Source organism: Diorhabda carinulata, chromosome 9, assembly GCF_026250575.1.
Source record: "Diorhabda carinulata isolate Delta chromosome 9, icDioCari1.1, whole genome shotgun sequence".
NCBI classification, from domain to species: Eukaryota; Metazoa; Arthropoda; class Insecta; order Coleoptera; family Chrysomelidae; genus Diorhabda; species Diorhabda carinulata.
In genome coordinates this window covers 4,582,401-4,602,384 of record NC_079468.1, presented here as the reverse complement: position 1 = coordinate 4,602,384, position 19,984 = coordinate 4,582,401, and the positions used below count along the sequence as shown (strand labels likewise).

Genomic DNA, 19,984 nt, shown 5'->3' with positions numbered 1-19,984 from the left:
ATCGAATACCGTTAGGTTTTTCTGAAGAAGTAAAGACTTCTGAGGTTTATACACAGAAATACCAAACGGCAAATACCAAGAGGATCTTCTTGTAACTGTGGGCAAAGGAAATTTATGAGAGATAAAAGAGAAAAGGAAGATGAAGGATCATTTAGTTCCAAAGGAAATTACCGATCGAATACCGTTAGATTTTTCTGAAGAAGTAAACACTTCTGAGGTTTATACACAGAAATACCGAACGGCAAATACCAAGAGGATCTTCTTGTAACTGTGGGCAAAGAAAATTAATGAGAGATGAAAGAGAAATGGAAGATGAAGGATCATTTAGTTCCAAAGGAAATTACCGATCGAATATCGTTAGATTTTTCTGAAGAAGTAAAGACTTCTGAGGTTTATACACAGAAATACCAAACGGCAAATACCAAGAGGATCTTCTTGTAACTGTGGGCAAAGAAAATTAATGAGAGATGAAAGAGAAATGGAAGATGAAGGATCATTTAGTTCCAAAGGAAATTACCGATCGAATACCGTTAGATTTTTCTGAAGAAGTAAAGACTTCTGAGGTTTATACACAGAAATACCAAACGGCAAATACCAAGAGGATCTTCTTGTAACTGTGGGCAAAGGAAATTTATGAGAGATAAAAGAGAAAAGGAAGATGAAGGATCATTTAGTTCCAAAGGAAATTACCGATCGAATACCGTTAGATTTTTCTGAAGAAGTAAACACTTCTGAAGTTTATACACAGAAATACCAAACGGCAAATACCAAGAGGATCTTCTTGTAATTGTGGGCAAAGGAAATTTTATGAGAGATAAAAGAGAAAAGGAAGATGAAGGATCATTTAGTTCCAAAGGAAATTACCGATCGAATACCGTTAGGTTTTTCTGAAGAAGTAAAGACTTCTGAGGTTTATACACAGAAATACCAAACGGCAAATACCAAGAGGATCTTCTTGTAATTGTGGGCAAAGGAAATTTTATGAGAGATAAAAGAGAAAAGGAAGATGAAGGATCATTTAGTTCCAAAGGAAATTACCGATCGAATACCGTTAGGTTTTTCTGAAGAAGTAAAGACTTCTGAGGTTTATACACAGAAATACCAAACGGCAAATACCAAGAGGATCTTCTTGTAACTGTGGGCAAAGGAAATTTATGAGAGATAAAAGAGAAAAGGAAGATGAAGGATCATTTAGTTCCAAAGGAAATTACCGATCGAATACCGTTAGATTTTTCTGAAGAAGTAAAGACTTCTGAGGTTTATACACAGAAATACCAAACGGCAAATACCAAGAGGATCTTCTTGTAACTGTGGGCAAAGGAAATTTATGAGAGATAAAAGAGAAAAGGAAGATGAAGGATCATTTAGTTCCAAAGGAAATTACCGATCGAATACCGTTAGATTTTTCTGAAGAAGTAAAGACTTCTGAGTTTTATACACAGAAATACCAAACGGCAAATACCAAGAGGATCTTCTTGTAACTGTGGGTAAAGGAATCAAAATTTAGGCTAAACAATATGTTTAAAAAGTAAAAATATGTTTCACTGTGTTTTTGTTTTAGATTTGCAGATGAGAAACAGTTTTTCAAAAGAAATAATATCGTAGCTTGGCGATCTAAATATCTGCGTGATATTAGGAACACAGGAATTAGCAACCAGAAGATTTATTATACATATGAGACCTTATGGGTACACAGAGACATTACAACTCCTAGAGCAGGCCGCCTCGAAGGATTTTCTATTGAATTCAAACATCCTTCCGGAGAAGGTAGACGCTTTATTATGTTACAAATAAGATCAAAAGACAGATTGTCGCTCTCCGAATCTAAACAGGTACGTGATTACCATCACGATATGAATGGAAAGGATAAGTTTGATGACAATGCAATAAACAACGAAGTAATTGTAGTTCAAGAATAGCTAACGTTGAAAAATATAAAATTTGATTTGGAAATATCGCAAGCAGTTCTAGTTTAGTTGTATCTAATAAGAAAAACACGTTTGTAGATGAATTCGGGAGCTCAAATTAAAGATGAAGTAGCAAGAAATGATACTACGTACTCTCGAAATTTTTGGAGGGAAATGGAACACGAACTTACCATACCATACCATACCATTCAGTTGTTCACACAACAGCAGATTCTTCGTGAGAAGAAACCTATTTTGTCGAGTATTTACATTGTTGTCATATCTTTTAAATGGATAATTGTTTACATATTTATGTCGTGTTGAAATGAGGTTCATATTTCAGTATTAGGAACTTCAGAAATTATAATTACAATAGATGTTCAAAATATTTTTTTAAATGAATAGAAGCCTTTCTAATACATTTTTTAACACCCTTGTAGATCAAGTCGTCTCATCTTCATCATCACGAATACGAAAGTTTTTGGGTCAATAAATGTAGTGACTAGAAAAAAGCGTATTATGTAATGTTTTTGGATTTCAATTTGCCAAGATAAATGGTCATAAGAATAAATATACTGGATGACGTACAGCAAAAGACAAACCATGCTAAAATAATTTAAATTCCGTCTTTCCAACACTGTCGAAAATACAAAAACTCATCGATATACTGGGTGTTTGAGAATGAATCATGATATTTAGTACACCAAACTTTGGTTAATTTCGGTAAAATTGACAACTTAAAAGGTTTTAAAAACCCGTATTTTGAAATTACACAAAATACATAGAAGCGTTGGGAATCTTTGAAAAGCTTCCGTTACACGGGGTGGTATATAACGAGGGTGCATCCACCACCTGCCGTTAAAAATACTCTCTAGAAAGAACACAATATAATCTGAGTCATTACCTGGTATTTACGGAGAGGCTTATTTAGAAAGGTCGCACTGATTGCGGTGAATCACGTTTAGTTTCTGTGACATTTCTGAGCCGATATTTTTGCCGTTGATACACATGATACAGTTGGTGGCGAAATTAATGACAGTAATTAAATTTTCGTAAGAGGAAATGCGACACAGAGGCAGTCTGAGTTAATTACTATTTGTAGCTTTTATGGATGAATTAATTAGAAACACAGAAAAGGACACTAAACCGCTCCATATTGGATATCGACAGTTATAGCGCGTTAATGATAATGACAAAGAAATTTAAGCCAAATATTAACAGAAAAGAATAAATTGAAATCATGGTTGAGGAGGAACTTATAGAAGAGGTTTAGTAGTGGCTTTCAATATCTAAAAATCATGCTGGAAGAAACAGGAAGACAAGATTTAGAATTAAACAATTCAATAGAGATCTAACAAGGTATAATATACATTGAGCAAGGGGCTCATAAACAAATAAGGAATCTCCAGAGAAACAAAAATGGAAGTGTACAAAGGAATTTACAGGCTAATTCTCACATGTGGTTGAGAATATTTTCAGAAAGAGACCAGAGTGAATTTGGAACAGCAGAGACGAAATACCATAAATGAGTGAAAGGGGTAACTTGAAATGATAGACTCAGTAATTCGCATATAAGAGAAGATTTAAAAGTGGAACCCATACTAGAATGCATAGAAAGGAAACAACTGGGATGGCGAGATTATCTACAAAGTATGGATAGCACAGTGAAGGTTAAGAAAATTTGAGAAAGTTAAATGGCGGGAAAAAAGAAAGATCACGAGTGAAATGACAACACGATGGGAAAAAACTTAAGAATTAAAGTTTATGAGTAATTATGTGCTAGATAAAAAGGACTGGAAACTTTTTGTTAAGAAATGAATAGTTAAATTAACACTCCTTAACCCTATAGGGCGAAAACGGAATAGATTATATATATATTTTGCAAATGAAATCATTTATTTGAGCAAATAGTCTTTCATGGTTTTTTTTATTCGGTATAGGTGTTGGTATTATAAGTTTTTATTTTGATAAGTTCATTGATAGTCTACACCAATTGAAAAATAAGATTTTTGTCTCGAGGTGAAGGCAGAAATTGCAAAAAACGTGAATCGGTTGACCCCCCACCATCGTATTCACCAGATATAGTCCCCAGCGATTTTTTTCTGTTTCAAACCTCACATGCAGTAGAGATTTTCACCAGTTGAGGATGTTATAGCATACGAAAACGCCTATTTTGAGAAGAGAGCAAAATAAAGGGTTGAGAATTTATTTCACAAATAATATTTTTTATTGAAATAATATCCAAATAGTATTTCAATGAACCCACGTTTCATTACTATTAAATATATTTGAATTAATTGTCAAAATCTACCGTGGAGATCTGTAATAAAATGTAAAAATAGTATTTTGGATACAAATAACACTCGTAAAGACCGATGGAGTTAAACATACAACAAAACCATTTTAACACGTTGACTGCCAAGGCAATTTTCAGAATTTGATTTAATCGTATTATATCATTAAAAACACTAATTTAAACACAAAGTTATCACCAAAAATTATATAAAATTAAATAATTCTTCGAAACAAGTACTACGAATTATTGCTTGGTTGATTTATGTAACAAAAATCTCTTCGAGGAAGTTAATTATATCGTAGTTGACGTTTAACGTGTTGAATTTATTAATAAAAACGGGAAAAAACTTGCTCCTGAAAGTTTTGAGGTTAGGTCGAAATTGTTCGGAATACATTCACGTATTTTTTACTTGTCTATACTTATTACGAAATTTTTATGTTTCAAATTGAATTTTTTCCACCCTTATACACCCAGAAAATGATTTTTTGTTGCAGTTTGAAAAATAGTTGGAAAATGACTAATATTTCGAAATAATGCACTCCAATTCGTATTTATTTGGAGAGTTATATCGACATCGAATATATTGTAAATAGATTAAATTGAATTTTTTTTCAATTTTGTATTTCATAGACCTTTTCACGAGTTTTTCTTAATGAATGGTCTTTTGACAGAAAATTGGGTTCAAAAAACTGGTAAAAAATGACGTGTGGATCAAAAAATTTTGACAAAATCCGAAAGAGGTCTACATTTCAATTATTACCTGTTCGTTAAAACAATTTTTTCCACCCCATATACACGCATCAAAATCATTTTTTAATCGCAATTTGAAACAAGTTGAAACCAGATGAATATTCCGAAAAAATAAACTCCACTTCGTATTTCACTGAAAAGTTATATCACCTCCAAAAATATTGGAAATAGATTAAATTAAATTTTCTCAATTATTTATTTTTAAGACCTTTTCATAAGTTTTTCTTGATAAATGGTCTTTTGATAGAAAATTGGGTTCAAAAAACTGGTAAAAAATGACGTGTGGATCAAAAAATTTTTACAAAAACCGAAAGAGGTCTACATTTCAATTACTACCTGTTCTTTGAAACAATTTTCTATCAATATCAAAATTATTTAGGCCACATTCAAATATTTTTCACTTATCTATAGTTATTACGAAATATCAGATCACATTATTACGTTTCAAATTTAATTTTTTCCACCCCATATACACGCATCAATATGATTTTTTAATCGCAATTTGAAAAAAAGTTGAAATATGATTAATATTTCGACAAAATAAACTCCAATTCGTATTTCATTTTAAAGTTATATCACCTCCAAAAATTTTGTATTTCATAGACCTTTTCACAAGTTTTTCTTGATGAATGGTCTTTTGATAGAAAATTGAGTTCAAAAAACAGGTAAAAAGTGACGTGCGGACCAAAATATTTTGATAAAGACCGAACGAGGTCTAAATTTCAATTTTTAAACTAATTTCCTACTAAAACACAACTAAAATCAAAACAAATCATCACGAAAAACAAATTCAGTAATAAACCTCATCATGTTCGTTGTATCCAAAATACTACGTATAAATTTTTTTACTGTTTACTTTTTACGTTAACCATAAGACACATTTCCGCAATTCCATTGAAAACTTCTAAATTATCAACGCACACTTTATATTCCAAAACATTAATGAATATTGACACGCAGTTAACAAACTAAACCGTAAATCAACGTAATTAACATTTTACACAAACCGACACGGCTTTCAAATATCGCACTTGAACGACGAGGCACTGAATAAACATTTTTCGATTTTCGCGCGCTGCGTATACACATATCACAATCTAGCCGGCACTGATTGAATGTGCCCATTCGCATGTCGATTAGCGTTTGTTATGAAAGCGCGTAGTAGTATAAACACACATAGCACACTAGATCTGGTGGAAGATCGGCTACCGCTGCTGGTTGTCGTTTCGCCTTCGCCCGGTTTTAGAGTGTAAATGAGGAATGAATGGGTAGCGCAAAACGCCAAAAATGAACTTGATAGTCCAGGAGCCGGTAATTCAAACAATAAAATAATTGACGGGAGTTTATTCTCAAACTTAGTATATTATTATTGATAATCGTCGAAATCAATTTCATCGATATCACAACGGTTTTCATTTTCCGAGTTTTCAGTTTCTTCTCCATTTAATTGGCCAAGAATTTCTTCAACTTTTGAAGGTGCTGTTGGGTCTTTATACCCAAATCTTGCAGTATCAACATTATTTTTGTCTATATTATACATTTCGTTGGTAAATCTTTGCATAAAATCTGTTTTCTCTTCGTCATTCATGTTTTTCGGATACGTAAAATGTTCAATTTCTGTATTAAAATGTTGACTGGTTTGATTTTTCCTTTGCGAACAAAATCTACTGTACGAGGTCTGGCTATTAAATAGCGAGGCTGCGCAACTAGAAGGCGCCGTACACGGGTGGGGTTAAAAACGAGTAGTGCTTTGGGTATCTAGATATCTTGTCTATGCACGTCTCAAAACACGTTTCCGTTACTATTATAGTATTTATGCAGTAGCGGTTTGGAACGAACGATTTTTTTCTCGTGCCGGAAAAACGTATCAATCTCAAATTTCTCGTTAAATTGAAAAAAAAAAACATCGACTGAGTGCTATAAATTGTTGCAAAAGACCTATGGGGACAATTCTCCAACTCGTCCGCGTGTTTTTGAGCGGTGTAAGCGCTTTAGTAAGTACCGATAGAGCACTGAAAATCACCAGGGCCCAGGTCACCCTGTGATTGTTTCAACTCCGGAAACAGTGACCAAAATCAATCAAATTTTGCGTGCAGATCGTCGAATGAGCATTCGGATGATGATAAAGAAACGGTTACAAAAATTTTACACGAGGAATTACACACGAAAAATGTCGTATGCGTCCACAGGTCTCCTCAGATTTCCTTGAAAAGATCTACTTCAAAAAGGGACCCGATTTGAGTCGATGGAAGCGGTAAAGCAAAAAACGGCAGTGCTTCTGAAGACCTTCACCAAAGAAGACTTCCTGCACTGCTTCGATCAATGAAAAAAAAAACGTAGGGAAAGGTGTGTGGCGAGGGGAGGACAGTATTCCAATGTAGAAGAATTTTTATAATAAAACCCTTTTTCGTAACCAGTCTCGTTATTTAATAGCCAGACCTCGTATAATCAGATCTTGTGAAGGCAGGGAAGCCCGGAAGAGTCCGACCTAATACTCGTGTAGATGTGTACAACTATCTATAGTATCTATAGATTTAATGGAAATTTTTTGGGGAGATGAACATTTTTTCAAGTGGAAGAAAATTCTCGTATCAGCCTCTTCGTGATAACATGTATAACAACGCGATAAAAACAATATGAGTTGATAATATTCAAAAATATAAAGATGCAACACTTTTTTCCAAAATAGAAAACGAAATGACCGAATATTCGACACTTGAAGATGAAGCAGACTGAAAGGACAGAATCAGAGAATTAGAGAAAAGTGATAAATATACAGACCAAAAAAATTATCGCATCACTGGTATTTTAGGATATTTTTAATACTTAATTTTAGTTTTTTTGGGACAATCTGTATATGTATTAACTTAATAGATATTTCTGTTTTCTTATCATGGGCAAACAATATCACAATTTCTTACAAATTTTTTTGGAAGCAAAGATGTTCGAGTAAATCAATTCTGTCTTGGAGAATGATTTGAGATCGAGAACTTTCTAAGCAAATTGTGTTATTGTGTAGTGAAAATTTGAATTTATTTTGTTAATAATGGATGTGCCTCGACGTTTAACAAGACATGTGACGAATGAAGAAGCCGCTAGAATCATCGCGCTCATACAAGATGGCCGCAGTCAAAGATACGTCGCCGGGGTAATTGGAGTTCAACGAAGCACCATATCCAGAGTTGTTATTCGCTACCAAAAATCAGAGCAGCTAACCAGAAGACCCGGACAATGCCGCGGAAGGGTAACTTCGGTAGTAGATGATCGTTATTTGAGGTTAACGGGGTTAAGAATTAGGCATACCACCTCTCCAAAGCTGCAAACAGATCTGTTGGCTAACATAAGCCTACAAACATTTCGAAATAAGCCGAGAGAAGCAGGTATAAGAGGAAGAGTGCCAGCTAGAGGTCCACGTCTTACTAGAGAACATCGAATAGCAAGATTGGAATTTGCTCGAGAACAGGCAAATTGGAATATTCAAGATTGGTCCAATATTTTATACACGGATGAATCAAGATTTCAAGATTCATCAGATAGGCGTGTATCAGTATATAGGCGACGTGGTGAACGGCACGATCAGGTTAATTTTTGTCAAAATTAAAGCTTTGGTGGTGGCTCTATCATGGTTTGGTGATGAATTTCTTTCGAGTGTCGCACGGAGTTAGTACCAGTGAATGATGGTAGACTAAATGCTGACTGGTACATAACCAATATCCTAGAGCCCCATGTAGTGCCCTATATGCCTCATATCGGTGACAACACGCTGCTAGAGTGATTCGGCAGTACTTAGAATAGGTCGAGATACCTACCCCGAATTGGCCTGCACGTAGCCCGGACCTTAACCCAATAGAGCATGTCTGGGACCATCTAGGATGGCAAATTCATCAACATCCGGCACCAATAAGAACACTAGATGATATTCTTTTTAACTTCTGGGAAAACATGCCGCAAGGATACGTCCAGAACCTGTTTAGAAGCCTTCCAAGGCGAATGGAAGCTGTAACTAGAGCGAGGGGCGGCAACACACGCTATTAGAAATTCATTGGCTGGTTTTAGTTTAAGCACCGTTCATTTTTTTGTATAGATGTTTTATAAAATTTTTTAAATATCTTCTATGTTTTGGTAAATCAAACTTTTTGTCCTCTTTAGATTAAACTGATATAAAATGAATGTTGCAAAAGGCGTATCTATTGGTGTTTTAATTCGTAATAATAATAAAATTCGAAAAACAGGCAACACATTTAAAATATTTAAAAAATAATGAGTGATGCGATAATTTTTGTGGGGTGTATATATACATAAAACCCATAGAGTCTATAATAATATATATAATAAATATAATATAATAAACTATACTTTATTTTCCATGATAGAAACTATTGCAATTATTGCAGCTCTTGCGATTCATCTTTAAAACATTACCTGTACTAAACCATATTATGTATGTAAGAAAACATTAATCAACGTGCGTAATTTTATAAGAAACATAATTATTATTGATTTAATATACGAGATCATAATAATTATTTAACAACGGTAATACGACAAAAAGCATTTATACTATAGTTTATGCACTTCAAGGTGGTATGCGGGATTTTTCCGGCAATTTTTGATCGCGCATACCAAGATATTTTTAAAAATTACATAATAATAAATAAAATAGAACAAAAAAAAGTTTCTGTTGGCATGATGAAGAAATATTAGCCATCACCACACACTTCAAATAGGTATGCCAGATCCTTCCGACAAAAAAGTGGTTTGCGTGATTTTTTCTAAAAGACAATAAAATTTACCGTCGAATACATTTAAAAAAATTAATATCCGCGAAGACGGTAAAACATTTTTTCAATAATTTTTTTTATATTGTTTCGGCCATAAGATACCGAGCTTAATTTATTCACATACTTATGTTCTATTGTAACCTAAAAGGTCACATTTTGGGCTCCGACTAAGCTCATCCTATTAATGTGTGTGTTGTCAGGGTTCGTTGCAAGATTTCGTTGTGTCTAAGATGTACAAAAATTTTTGTATGCTTTCAAATTCCCAAATGGGGCGCCACTCAATTTTTAAACCTAAACTGAGAAAGATAAAAGAAATAGATTAAAAAAAATTAGCCGCAAAACTTTTTGGTTTACAGAAAATAATGGAGTAAATTTTACGAAACGAAAAGAAACTAAAATGAGTTGATCTGACCTTTAACAACACATAAGGGCTCCCTACTTGTCAGGAGAATACAAATAGAAACTTATCCGTGGAATGTGTTTAAGAAATAAAGAGGTTCATTCAGATAATTGTACCCGACTAGGTAGTTCCACGAGTCGAGGTTTGACGTTAATTCCAAATTAAAATCGTCTAAGTTTTAAACCCCAATAAAGGTCCTACGTCCAAAACTAGGTCCCTTCTTTTCTATCTAATTCTTATTAGAAGTCAATTAACAATTTTATATTCCAAAATTTTTGAAATCGGCGGAAGGCTCCTTTAGGCCGGCAAAATCCCGCTTTTCAAAAATTTCTGCAGAAATTAATCTTCACGCTAGCTGGCCAAAAGAACAGAGAGGTAACTACCTCTCCAATCGTCAAATTCTTAGTCGGAAATATCACGACTTCCGCAAATATAAAATTGGAGCCAAATTTAAAAACTAAAGCAATAATGAAAAATTCCACATCAGTTGACAGTCGAAAGGAAAATACGAACGAAGTTAGCAGTACACTTCTTGAGCAAAATCGGGTCACACGTCGTGACGACAATTCAACCAGGTGTAACAATAGCTCAATTTTAAAAACATCAGCTAACAAATCACTCATCAAAACAACCTTTCAACGGACTGAACAACCAAAAATCAATATCCGCATAATTTACAAAAATACTGCACGAATAACTTAATTCGTGAACAGTTAACTAGATGTTGCTCGAACCTTCCAAGGGGAAACAACTTTGCTCTTACAAGCAACATAATTCTGCAACCAGTTATACCACGTCTAACCAAGACTTAACCTCAAAAGAAAATAAACCAAACATTCAATTTGTTTATATAAAAATTGTTTAACAAAAGAACAAATTGAACTGTGCTAAATAACTTAAATTCCAGTATGTCACCAACAAGTACATACAAAACTACAAAAGAGGTATGAAATATAATATGTAAATATTTCTACTCGAAAATAATGTGACAAAATATCGTATAATGTTTATAACAATAAAAGTAACGCAAGCTGTGAGCAGTGAAAACGTTACACTATTTATTTAAATAAAAAATTTTTGATTCCGCTTTGACGGGACTTTCAGTGTTACCGGCTCCTCGCCTAGAAGCTTCGAGATAAACAATTAAAGACAAATATTTATATAGGTTGGAGTCTCTATAACTCGAATGTCAAGGTAAACGCAAAAAAATTCGAGATAACGTGTTTTCGACTTAACGAGAACTTCGAGATACTTAAGATTTAACTGCTGAAATAGTGACTTACAAAGTATAAGATTCTAAGTACGAGGTCTGGTTATTAAAAAACGAGTATCTAGATATCTTGTATATGCACGTCCCAAAACACGTTTCCGTCACTATTATGGTATTTGTGCAGTAGCGGTTTGAAACGAACGCATTTTAAATATAGGGTGGGCCAGAAAGTTTTGCGAATTTAAAAAAATAATTATAAAAAAACTAAATATAATCCACATACAATTTTATTTGAAATATACATTTGGGAAATTCATTTTTTAAAAAGATCATCGCTCTGCAAACATTCCTCGAATCTAGATTTCAAATTTGGTAAAAACTTGCTGGCACATTGCGCGGGAAATAGCCGCTATTTCTTCTCGGATGTTAGTCTTCAACTGATTAAGCGTGGCTGGGTTATTTGAGTAAACTTTACTTTTCAGGTATCCAAACATAAACAAATCCGGTGGTTTTAGGTCCGGACTTCTAGGCGGCCATGGAATGTCACCTCGGCGAGATATCAGTTTCCCAGCAAACATCTGGTTTACGACCGCCAAAGAGGCATTAGAAGTATGACATGTCGCGCCACCTTGTTGAAAAAATATCGTACGATTATAGGCTTCAAAAAATCCCTTAACATTAACACAGATTGCCCCTGTTGATTTTGAAAGAAATAGGATCCGATAATTCCGTGCGCTGATTTGGCCGCCCAAACAGTTACTTCCGGTGAATGTAGAGGCTTTTGATGTTTTGCACGTGGGTTCTCTGCAACCCAGTGACGGCAATTCTGTCTATTGACATTTTTCGACAAAATGCGACGCAAAGATGTTTTGTATACCAAAAGTTCGGCTGATCGCTTGCGGGTCGATAGACCAGGATTACGTTGAACTGAAGCTCTAACTTGTTGAATTGTATCTTCTGTTCTTGTTGATCTTGGACGTCCCCTAGGCTTCTGATTGAGAGTCGAATCAGTAGCTTCGAACTTTCTGACCCACGATCGAATCACACTTTCCCTCGGACACTGATTTATGTAATCCAAACTCACGACGAAAAGAACGTCGAACAATAGGGCACGAATCACCATTTTTGTAATAATGTTTAATCTCGACTAAATTTCCGAAAACCGAGCTACTCATCCCCACCACCCGCACAGCTCCCTCTCATGACGTTCAAACCCAAGAGAGTTTGTAAAATCGTACGCCTTTCTGGCCCACCCTGTATATAATAGTCAAGTAAATAAACCAAAAAATTGTATACGTACGTCAGTACGTATTTTTTCCGAAATAAGGGATGATTTATAGGGGTTGAAAATTATAAATACACAATATTCCAAGTCAAAACAGATAAAAAGATGTCCGTTTAAATTAAATAGATCATCCAAAAGATTAAATACGTCTATGAATATTTTTTTCAATTTTTTTTCGAAATATGGTTGATTTCTAAGGGCCGAACACTTCGGATGCAAAATATTTGAGTTGAACACTAACAAAAAGAGTCAATTTAGTTAGCTACCACAAAGCGTTTTTATATTTATATTAACCGGGGGTGCTTTATAAGGGATGAAATACATCCAGCAGGGTTCAAAAATTATATATTAAAGCATTAAACGACATTTATTTAAACCTTAAAGGTATTTTTCTACTCATTAAATGCTTATACTTATAATTTTATTGATTTTTTGCAATAATGGGTAGTTTTCACCCCTAAAAGTGATAAGCACGTCATAGGGTAGATTTTAAAGATAGGGGTAAGTCAAGTTTAATTCCAAATTTTCACGCAAATCGATACAAGTTCATGGATATTGGAGGTAATACCTCATTTTTACCTTGGTAGCCAGGGCTATATCAGGGCGGCTTCGAAAAACCACAATCACTGAAGATAAACGTATCGTATAGATCAGTAAACGTGATCCAGAAATAGCAGCTCAGAACAATGAATGTAGTGATTTGCCTTTGAGTACTTCTACAGTGAAAAGAACATGGAAGAAGCCTGGCAGTGAAGAAACATCTTTTAATAGGTCAAAATAAAGTTAAGATGTTGCAGTGGACTAAAGAACAAAAAAATTGAATGCGTGAAGGCTTTATGGAGTGATGAGACAGAGTTTGAGGTATTTGGGTCAAAAATTAAGATATTTATCTGTTTACAGTTCTTAAATACTGAAAAATCCAATTGTATGAAGAGTTATAATTAATTAGAAGTATGGTCGTGATAATCACATCGATACAAAATAAAGTACGTAATTTGATATATCTCAAGTGTCCAAGGAAAACCCGGAATCAATCAATCTATGATGTGGGTCCCCATTAAGATCGCGTACCATAAATCTTAATGAATTTAAATAGCTAAATTTGTGAATCTTCACAGTCACAAAAATTTCGCAATCCGAGAGGATAGGTTAATGGAGGGTAAAAATTAGGAACGTTACACACAAGATATTGTGCAATAGAAATTATGTCAAAACAAGATCCATATAAAATCTCGACTATAAAAAACGGCGAAGGTTTGGGGATGTTTTGGTGGAAGGGCGATTGGAAAATTCGTACAAAGTAAAGGGATTTTGAAGAAATATGGGTATCAAAAAATTTTAGAGGTAAATTTAGTATATTCTGGTCAGTGTCTGATCGGCAGAAAATTCTCCCAGCATGACGACGATCGCAAGAATTCCTCGAAGCTGTGCGAAGAGTATTAGGACGAATTGGGAAAGAAGAATGTGCTGAGAGTAATGATTTGGTTGTCACAGTCCCCCCACCTCAACTCGATTGAGTTGCAATGGGACAAATTGGAAAAGGAAGTCAAAGAACACTTCAGATCTTTGAAAATCGAACGAAGGAAATAGACGACTGTTATTTGTCAAAATTGTTACAGAGATTGCCAAAATTGTGCACCGAAATAAAAGCAAGAGGGAGTAAAATCGACGAACTGTACTTTTTTCATTACTATTGTTACGAAGAAGCTCGTGAAATGGGTCCCTGTCCAGCTACAATGGAATTTTAAAATTTAGCGAATTCGCGCCTTTGATGTCTCCTTTTGGAACTTTTTTTTCTAGGAAAGTCTATTTTTTATTTCTTTGGTTAGTTTTAAATAAATAGTCGTAATGATAAGAACGAATTAGTAAAAGTAATCGCAGAAATTGTTAATAAGTAAATTATTATAAGTTAAGTGTATTATATGTGTGTGTAAGTGTAAGAGACAGTGTTTATTAATTTACCCCACGAATAAAAAGAGTGTAAATAAATACGAAAAACGTCACTCTATATTTTTATCTATATATTCTTTAGTAAATAAATTTCAAAATCGATCCTATTGGTGGGTAAAAACTTTTGACTGATACTGTATATCGTTTAAATAATTCTGAAAGACCAATTATACCAAAATTCACGACAAAATTTTTATCTTATAGTGTGTATTAAAGTGATTTAAAAACATTCTTTTTCAATTTTTTTATTTCGAACCTACGAGGGCGATTTGGAAGAAACTTAATTCCCGAGAGGGTGGACAAAACCATCCACGCTCATTATATCTATAGTTTTTGATGTAATATTTATAAATTTCACGCAAATCTAATGCATAGATAAAAATAATGTTCACACCCTTATTATTCAGTATCACCACCCCTGTATCTTTCTGACGTCGTCATTATGTCGTGCACATATATGTACATACATAACAAGCACACGCACGTTCTTATTATGCCAGTATATACCACGTTGTTTGTGTAGCTACCCTTTTTAGAGGTGGTATCATTTTACAAGAGAAAATATGAATCATACTTGATGTTGGATATAAACAAGGGGGCGATACTTTGATTAATGATATTACATATATGAGGAGAATTTTTTTCCGATGTTTGAATTATAAATTAATATTTAAAAGACGCGACGGCGAGTATACACACCCTTAAAAAAATAAGGTATGTACGAGGTGCGACCGAAAAATACAGTGAATCAATCTATAAAAAACAAAGTTACATGCTTAAATGGAATTTGATTCCTTTAAAGAGGTTATTGAATGAAAAAAAAAAGAATTTTATATACAATTATAATTTATCTTATGTACGAGGATGGTCCCAGAAGTACCTGGTCAAACCTAGTGGTGGCGTAGTTGTTTGAAAAATATTAGAAAGTACGACCTGCAAAATCCAGCATTACAGTGGTCGAACAAATGAGGTGAGTACTCCAAAAATGTTGAAGAAAATCGACGAAGTGGTACTGGATGATCGTCGACTGAAAGTGCGCGAGCTAGCAGACAAAGTAGGTATTTCGAAAAGTGCCGTACATCGCATATTAACTGAAATTTCGGACATGAGAAAGATGCGCGCAGCCAAGCCATGAATTGAAAAAGGAGAAGCGGTACCAAAGATGACAAAAACCGTTCCATCTGCAGGCGGCGGTTTTTGGGATGTGTATGGGATAATTTTGAGCGAAGAAATTGAGCAAAAACGGCCGCATTTGGCTAAGAAGAAAGTGTTGTTTCATCGAGACAAAGCACCAGCTCACACATCCTTTATTGCAGCCAAAATTAACAAATTAAAAGTTTGAATTGCACCCCTCGGATTATTTCCTGTTCCCAGACTTGAAAAATCGGTTCGGTGGTCAAAGATTTTTCAACAATGAAGAGGTGATGTAGCCAGTTATTGACGATTCTTATTATAAAAGGAGTATCGAACTTATTGAAAGTTATTTTTTAACAAAATTTTCGTGTTCTCTTTGTCGGGACATGTATTTCTGGGACCATCCTCGTAGATTCATATTTGGGAATAGATATAGAAGCGTATTATGACGGGTAGACAGCCGCACGCCATTTTCCGGCAACGGTCATAACTTAATATAGTGGAAACTATAGTTTGACAGGTACAACATTTATTTGCGCCGGTTATAATTGAATATATTTGGAACTATAAAAGATAACGAATCGCTCCATCTATTATTAGGTAACCACGAACTATGTACTAAAAATTTCCGAAGAAAAAGTTAACTGTTTAACTGGACATACATTTCTAGACAGAAATTGACTATTATAAGACAATTTAGAAAGTTTCTACAGTGTTCTAGAATTATTTCAAGAACATATATAAGGCAGTAGCTCACAATAGAGAGGTTAGTTAAAAGGTGAAGACAAGATCCAAGTAACTGAAGTGATATCGAAAGTTAAATGTTAGTTATAAAGTGTTTATAGTTTTTTAGGGGTATAATAAAGTTTTAATTATGAAATTATGACGACGCTAATTTTTATTGGAAGATACAGTAAATTTCACATTGATATCCCCATATTTCGAAAACTGTCTACATTATTGTAGGCGTAGAATCCCTTCCATATACAAAAAACCCTTAAACAAACATTTAATATTCCCTAATTAAACGACTATATCAAAACATCGAGTCACGTTACGTTCCCACCTTAATTTTAAGTAAAATCATCTATTCTACCCTTATACATCGTTTCGGGTAATAAGATAACCAAAAATTAGCGCCCCTCTTACTCAATTATCTACCCCGTATCTATATTCTAACTAATAATCAAATTAGGAACACCCCCGTCAAAGTTTTAATGCGTTAATACAAATACTAACATTTTACAATATTATATATACGAGGTTTGTTCCAAAATTAACTTATATTTTCAATTTGAAAATGATGATGATAAAAAGAAAAGATGCAGCAAAAGATAATAACGATGTAACAACAATAATAATGAGAGATTATGAAAGGAAAGTGATTCTCGATCAATATAGAAGCATGGAAGAGTAAGAAGAAGAAATTGTCAACAGGAAACAGATTAGATTAATAGATTTCTGTAAAAGAAATTATCTAATATTAGGAACTATGTTGTGGTATCAAAATATAGAGCCAAAATGTATGTATTGTCAGCGCATATCCAAAATTAGAATATACTGAACAATAATACGACCCACAGTTACATATGGAAGTGAAACATGGGTTTTAGCAGGCTGAAAAAACAAAACTGGTTATATGAGAAAGAAAGGCATTGAGGAAAATTGTTTTGGAGGAATAAATAATAATGAAAGACTTTGGAGAAGAAGAACTAACCAAGAACTGTATAAATATTCATCAATAACCAGCTCAAAGAGAAAGATGATTTGGGCATACTAAAAGGATACTTGCAAATAGATTTGCATAAAGGATCCTCAAAGAAGGGAAAGGAAATACAAGAAGAAGAGAGAGGCCAAAGAAAAAATGGCTGGATGCAGTGTTGGAAGATATTAGAAGAGTAGAACCAAATTGGAGTTCAAAAGTAGAGAATTGCAAGGGGAGAAATTGGTAAAATAGAATACATAGAGATTAAAACGAGAAAGGGCAGAAAATATGACAAAGAAAAATTTTGTGAATTCGATTACCCGGGACCAGCACTGTCAAATAAAAATGAAGAACAGACTGAAATCAATAAAATATCCAAATGAAGTATAGAGCCTTGGGATCCACAAGTAAGTTGATAAAACCAAAGTACTTATTTAAAGAAGCAAATTAGAATATACCAAACAATAATACTACCAATGGTTACATACAGAAGTTAAACATGGGTTTTAACGAATGCTAAAGAATCAAAACTGGTTATTTGAGAAAGATAAGCATTGAGGAAAATTTTTTTGAATAAAAAATAATGAAGGAGAAGAACTATTCAAGAACTATATCAATACTCATCTAAAACAATCTCAAAGAGAAAGATGGTCTGGGGACACTAAAAGGATGCTTGGAAATAGATTTGCATAAAGGGTCATCGAAGAAGGGAAAGGAAATACAAGAAGAAGACAGATGCCAAAGAAAAAATGGTTGGATGCAGTGTTGGAAGATATTAGAAAAGTAGAACCAAATTGGAGTTTGAAAGTACAGAATAACAAGTAGAAGAATTGTGAAATTAGTTAAAGACGAATGATGAAAAGAAAAATAAGTCAAGGGCATTGAATTCCTTTAGTTTTGAAGTACAAAAAATTATTCTACTTCTGAAAACATGTTTTATCTAATGGAAATTTTGTAGATTTAAATAAACATTATTCACATAAATGGAAAAAATTATTTATATATACATCTTGACATAAACTATAAATTATGTTCACTACTGTTACCTACAGTGTAAAACATTTGTCCAAGTATATTCCATTCCTAATAAATAAATAAAAAAAACACTTACCTTTCTTGTTCGTCTGGGCCGTTGCTTAGCTTTCGTACTACTGGTTTTAACCCCGCTGGATACTGAAATCTCCTTTTTAACCACCTTTGCTGACTCCTCTTTCTTTTTCTCTCCAACTTTTGATCTCGTTCTAAGCGGCAACCTTCTCAATTCCTTAACATTCTTAACACTGTCTTTGATAGGTGATGCAGCTTTCGTCTCAATCTTAGTTTCGATCTTTTTATGTTTATCACTTTTTTCAGATTCACTATCTGAATCGCTTGTTGGGCCACTATCCGAACTTGAAGAAGTAGATTTAGTTGGTTTTGATTGTTCAGTTTGCTTCGTCATATTTTTATCACTTGTATCGCTTTGTTTGCGAATAGTCAAACAAAGCCCAGTTTGCGAACTAGTAACTGAAAATTCTGGACTTGGACTACTTTGTCCGCTATGAGATGATGATTCTTGACTTGAAGTGGAACTGTCTTCGGAATCTGAAGAGTCTGACTGACTACCTGATTGAGAAGCATCAGTGGAATTCTGAAATTAAACAATACAGTACTGTGACATTTTTCACAAAACCTTCTTAATTACAATCTACCACCTTCAATAAAACTTTGGAACAAATCTTAATGAATTTAACTGTATCCTAGTATCCAGTATTTTAGAGACAAAGTAAAATTTTTGAGTATTCCGGCTACAAATGATTCTGGAGAAATAAAAAACGCAATGAACTACAACACTAGGAGGGAAAAACTAACTTTATGGTAGAATTACAGCTTATTACTAAAAAGTTTGTTTAATATTGTTTTTCATCTCTATTTTTATGATTCTATCATTGAATTATATTGAAAGATTAGTAAAAATGATTATTTTTATCAATGGACAAAAATATTTATTATTCTTCAATTTCACAATTAAATTCAGATAATTTTGTATTTTGATTTATTATACGTGTTGTTCACTTACACTAGAATCAGCTTCAGAATCACTATCCGAATCACTGTGATCATTATTCTGTACAGCAGTTGTTGTTGGTTTTGAAGGTTCTACACAAAGAGCAGCAATATCTACTGTACTTGGTAAATCTGTTTCTTCAGACTCTTCAGCTGGTTGGTGGACAACTGATGACCACCCAGGAAATAATTCTGTGCTGGTTCCATCATTCGTAGCCATTTTAAATCTTCTGTAGTATAAAAATGTATTGTTATTGGTACCATAAAAATAATTTGCAAAGGTGCAAAGTTAAATTGACTGAAACACTTTGAAATTGGATGGAAGCATTATTTGAAGGATTAGTGCGCTATTCTTGAATATTATTTCCAAAAATACAACATTAAAATTGATTATTACTTAAAATCATAGTGAATTAGAGCAATATCAGCAAGATTTCATTGTTTTTCACAAATAGAGTGTAAGCGAAGATGAAAAGCTATTCAGGTTAATGTTGCTTGATAAAAGAAACAGACAATTCAG

The 19,984-nt window shown here is 33.7% G+C and overlaps 1 protein-coding gene across 5 annotated transcripts in view; it reads right to left on the bottom strand.

Moving 5' to 3' along the window:
* The window catches only part of LOC130898317 (histone-lysine N-methyltransferase ash1), a 131,196-nt gene that overhangs the window by 110,225 nt on the left and 987 nt on the right, over positions 1-19,984 (bottom strand). For 3 of the 5 annotated variants that reach the window (XM_057807533.1, XM_057807532.1, XM_057807534.1), the window contains exon 1: positions 5,810-8,832. Coding sequence is in view for 2 of the 5 variants with exons in the window: in XM_057807530.1 (XP_057663513.1) it covers positions 18,530-19,048; positions 19,478-19,694 (736 nt within the window). In the remaining 3 variants the exon portion in view is untranslated. Of the gene's footprint in view, positions 1-5,809; positions 8,833-18,529; positions 19,049-19,477; positions 19,695-19,984 lie in introns of those variants that run through there. The other 2 variants (XM_057807530.1, XM_057807531.1) reach the window with 1 other exon arrangement.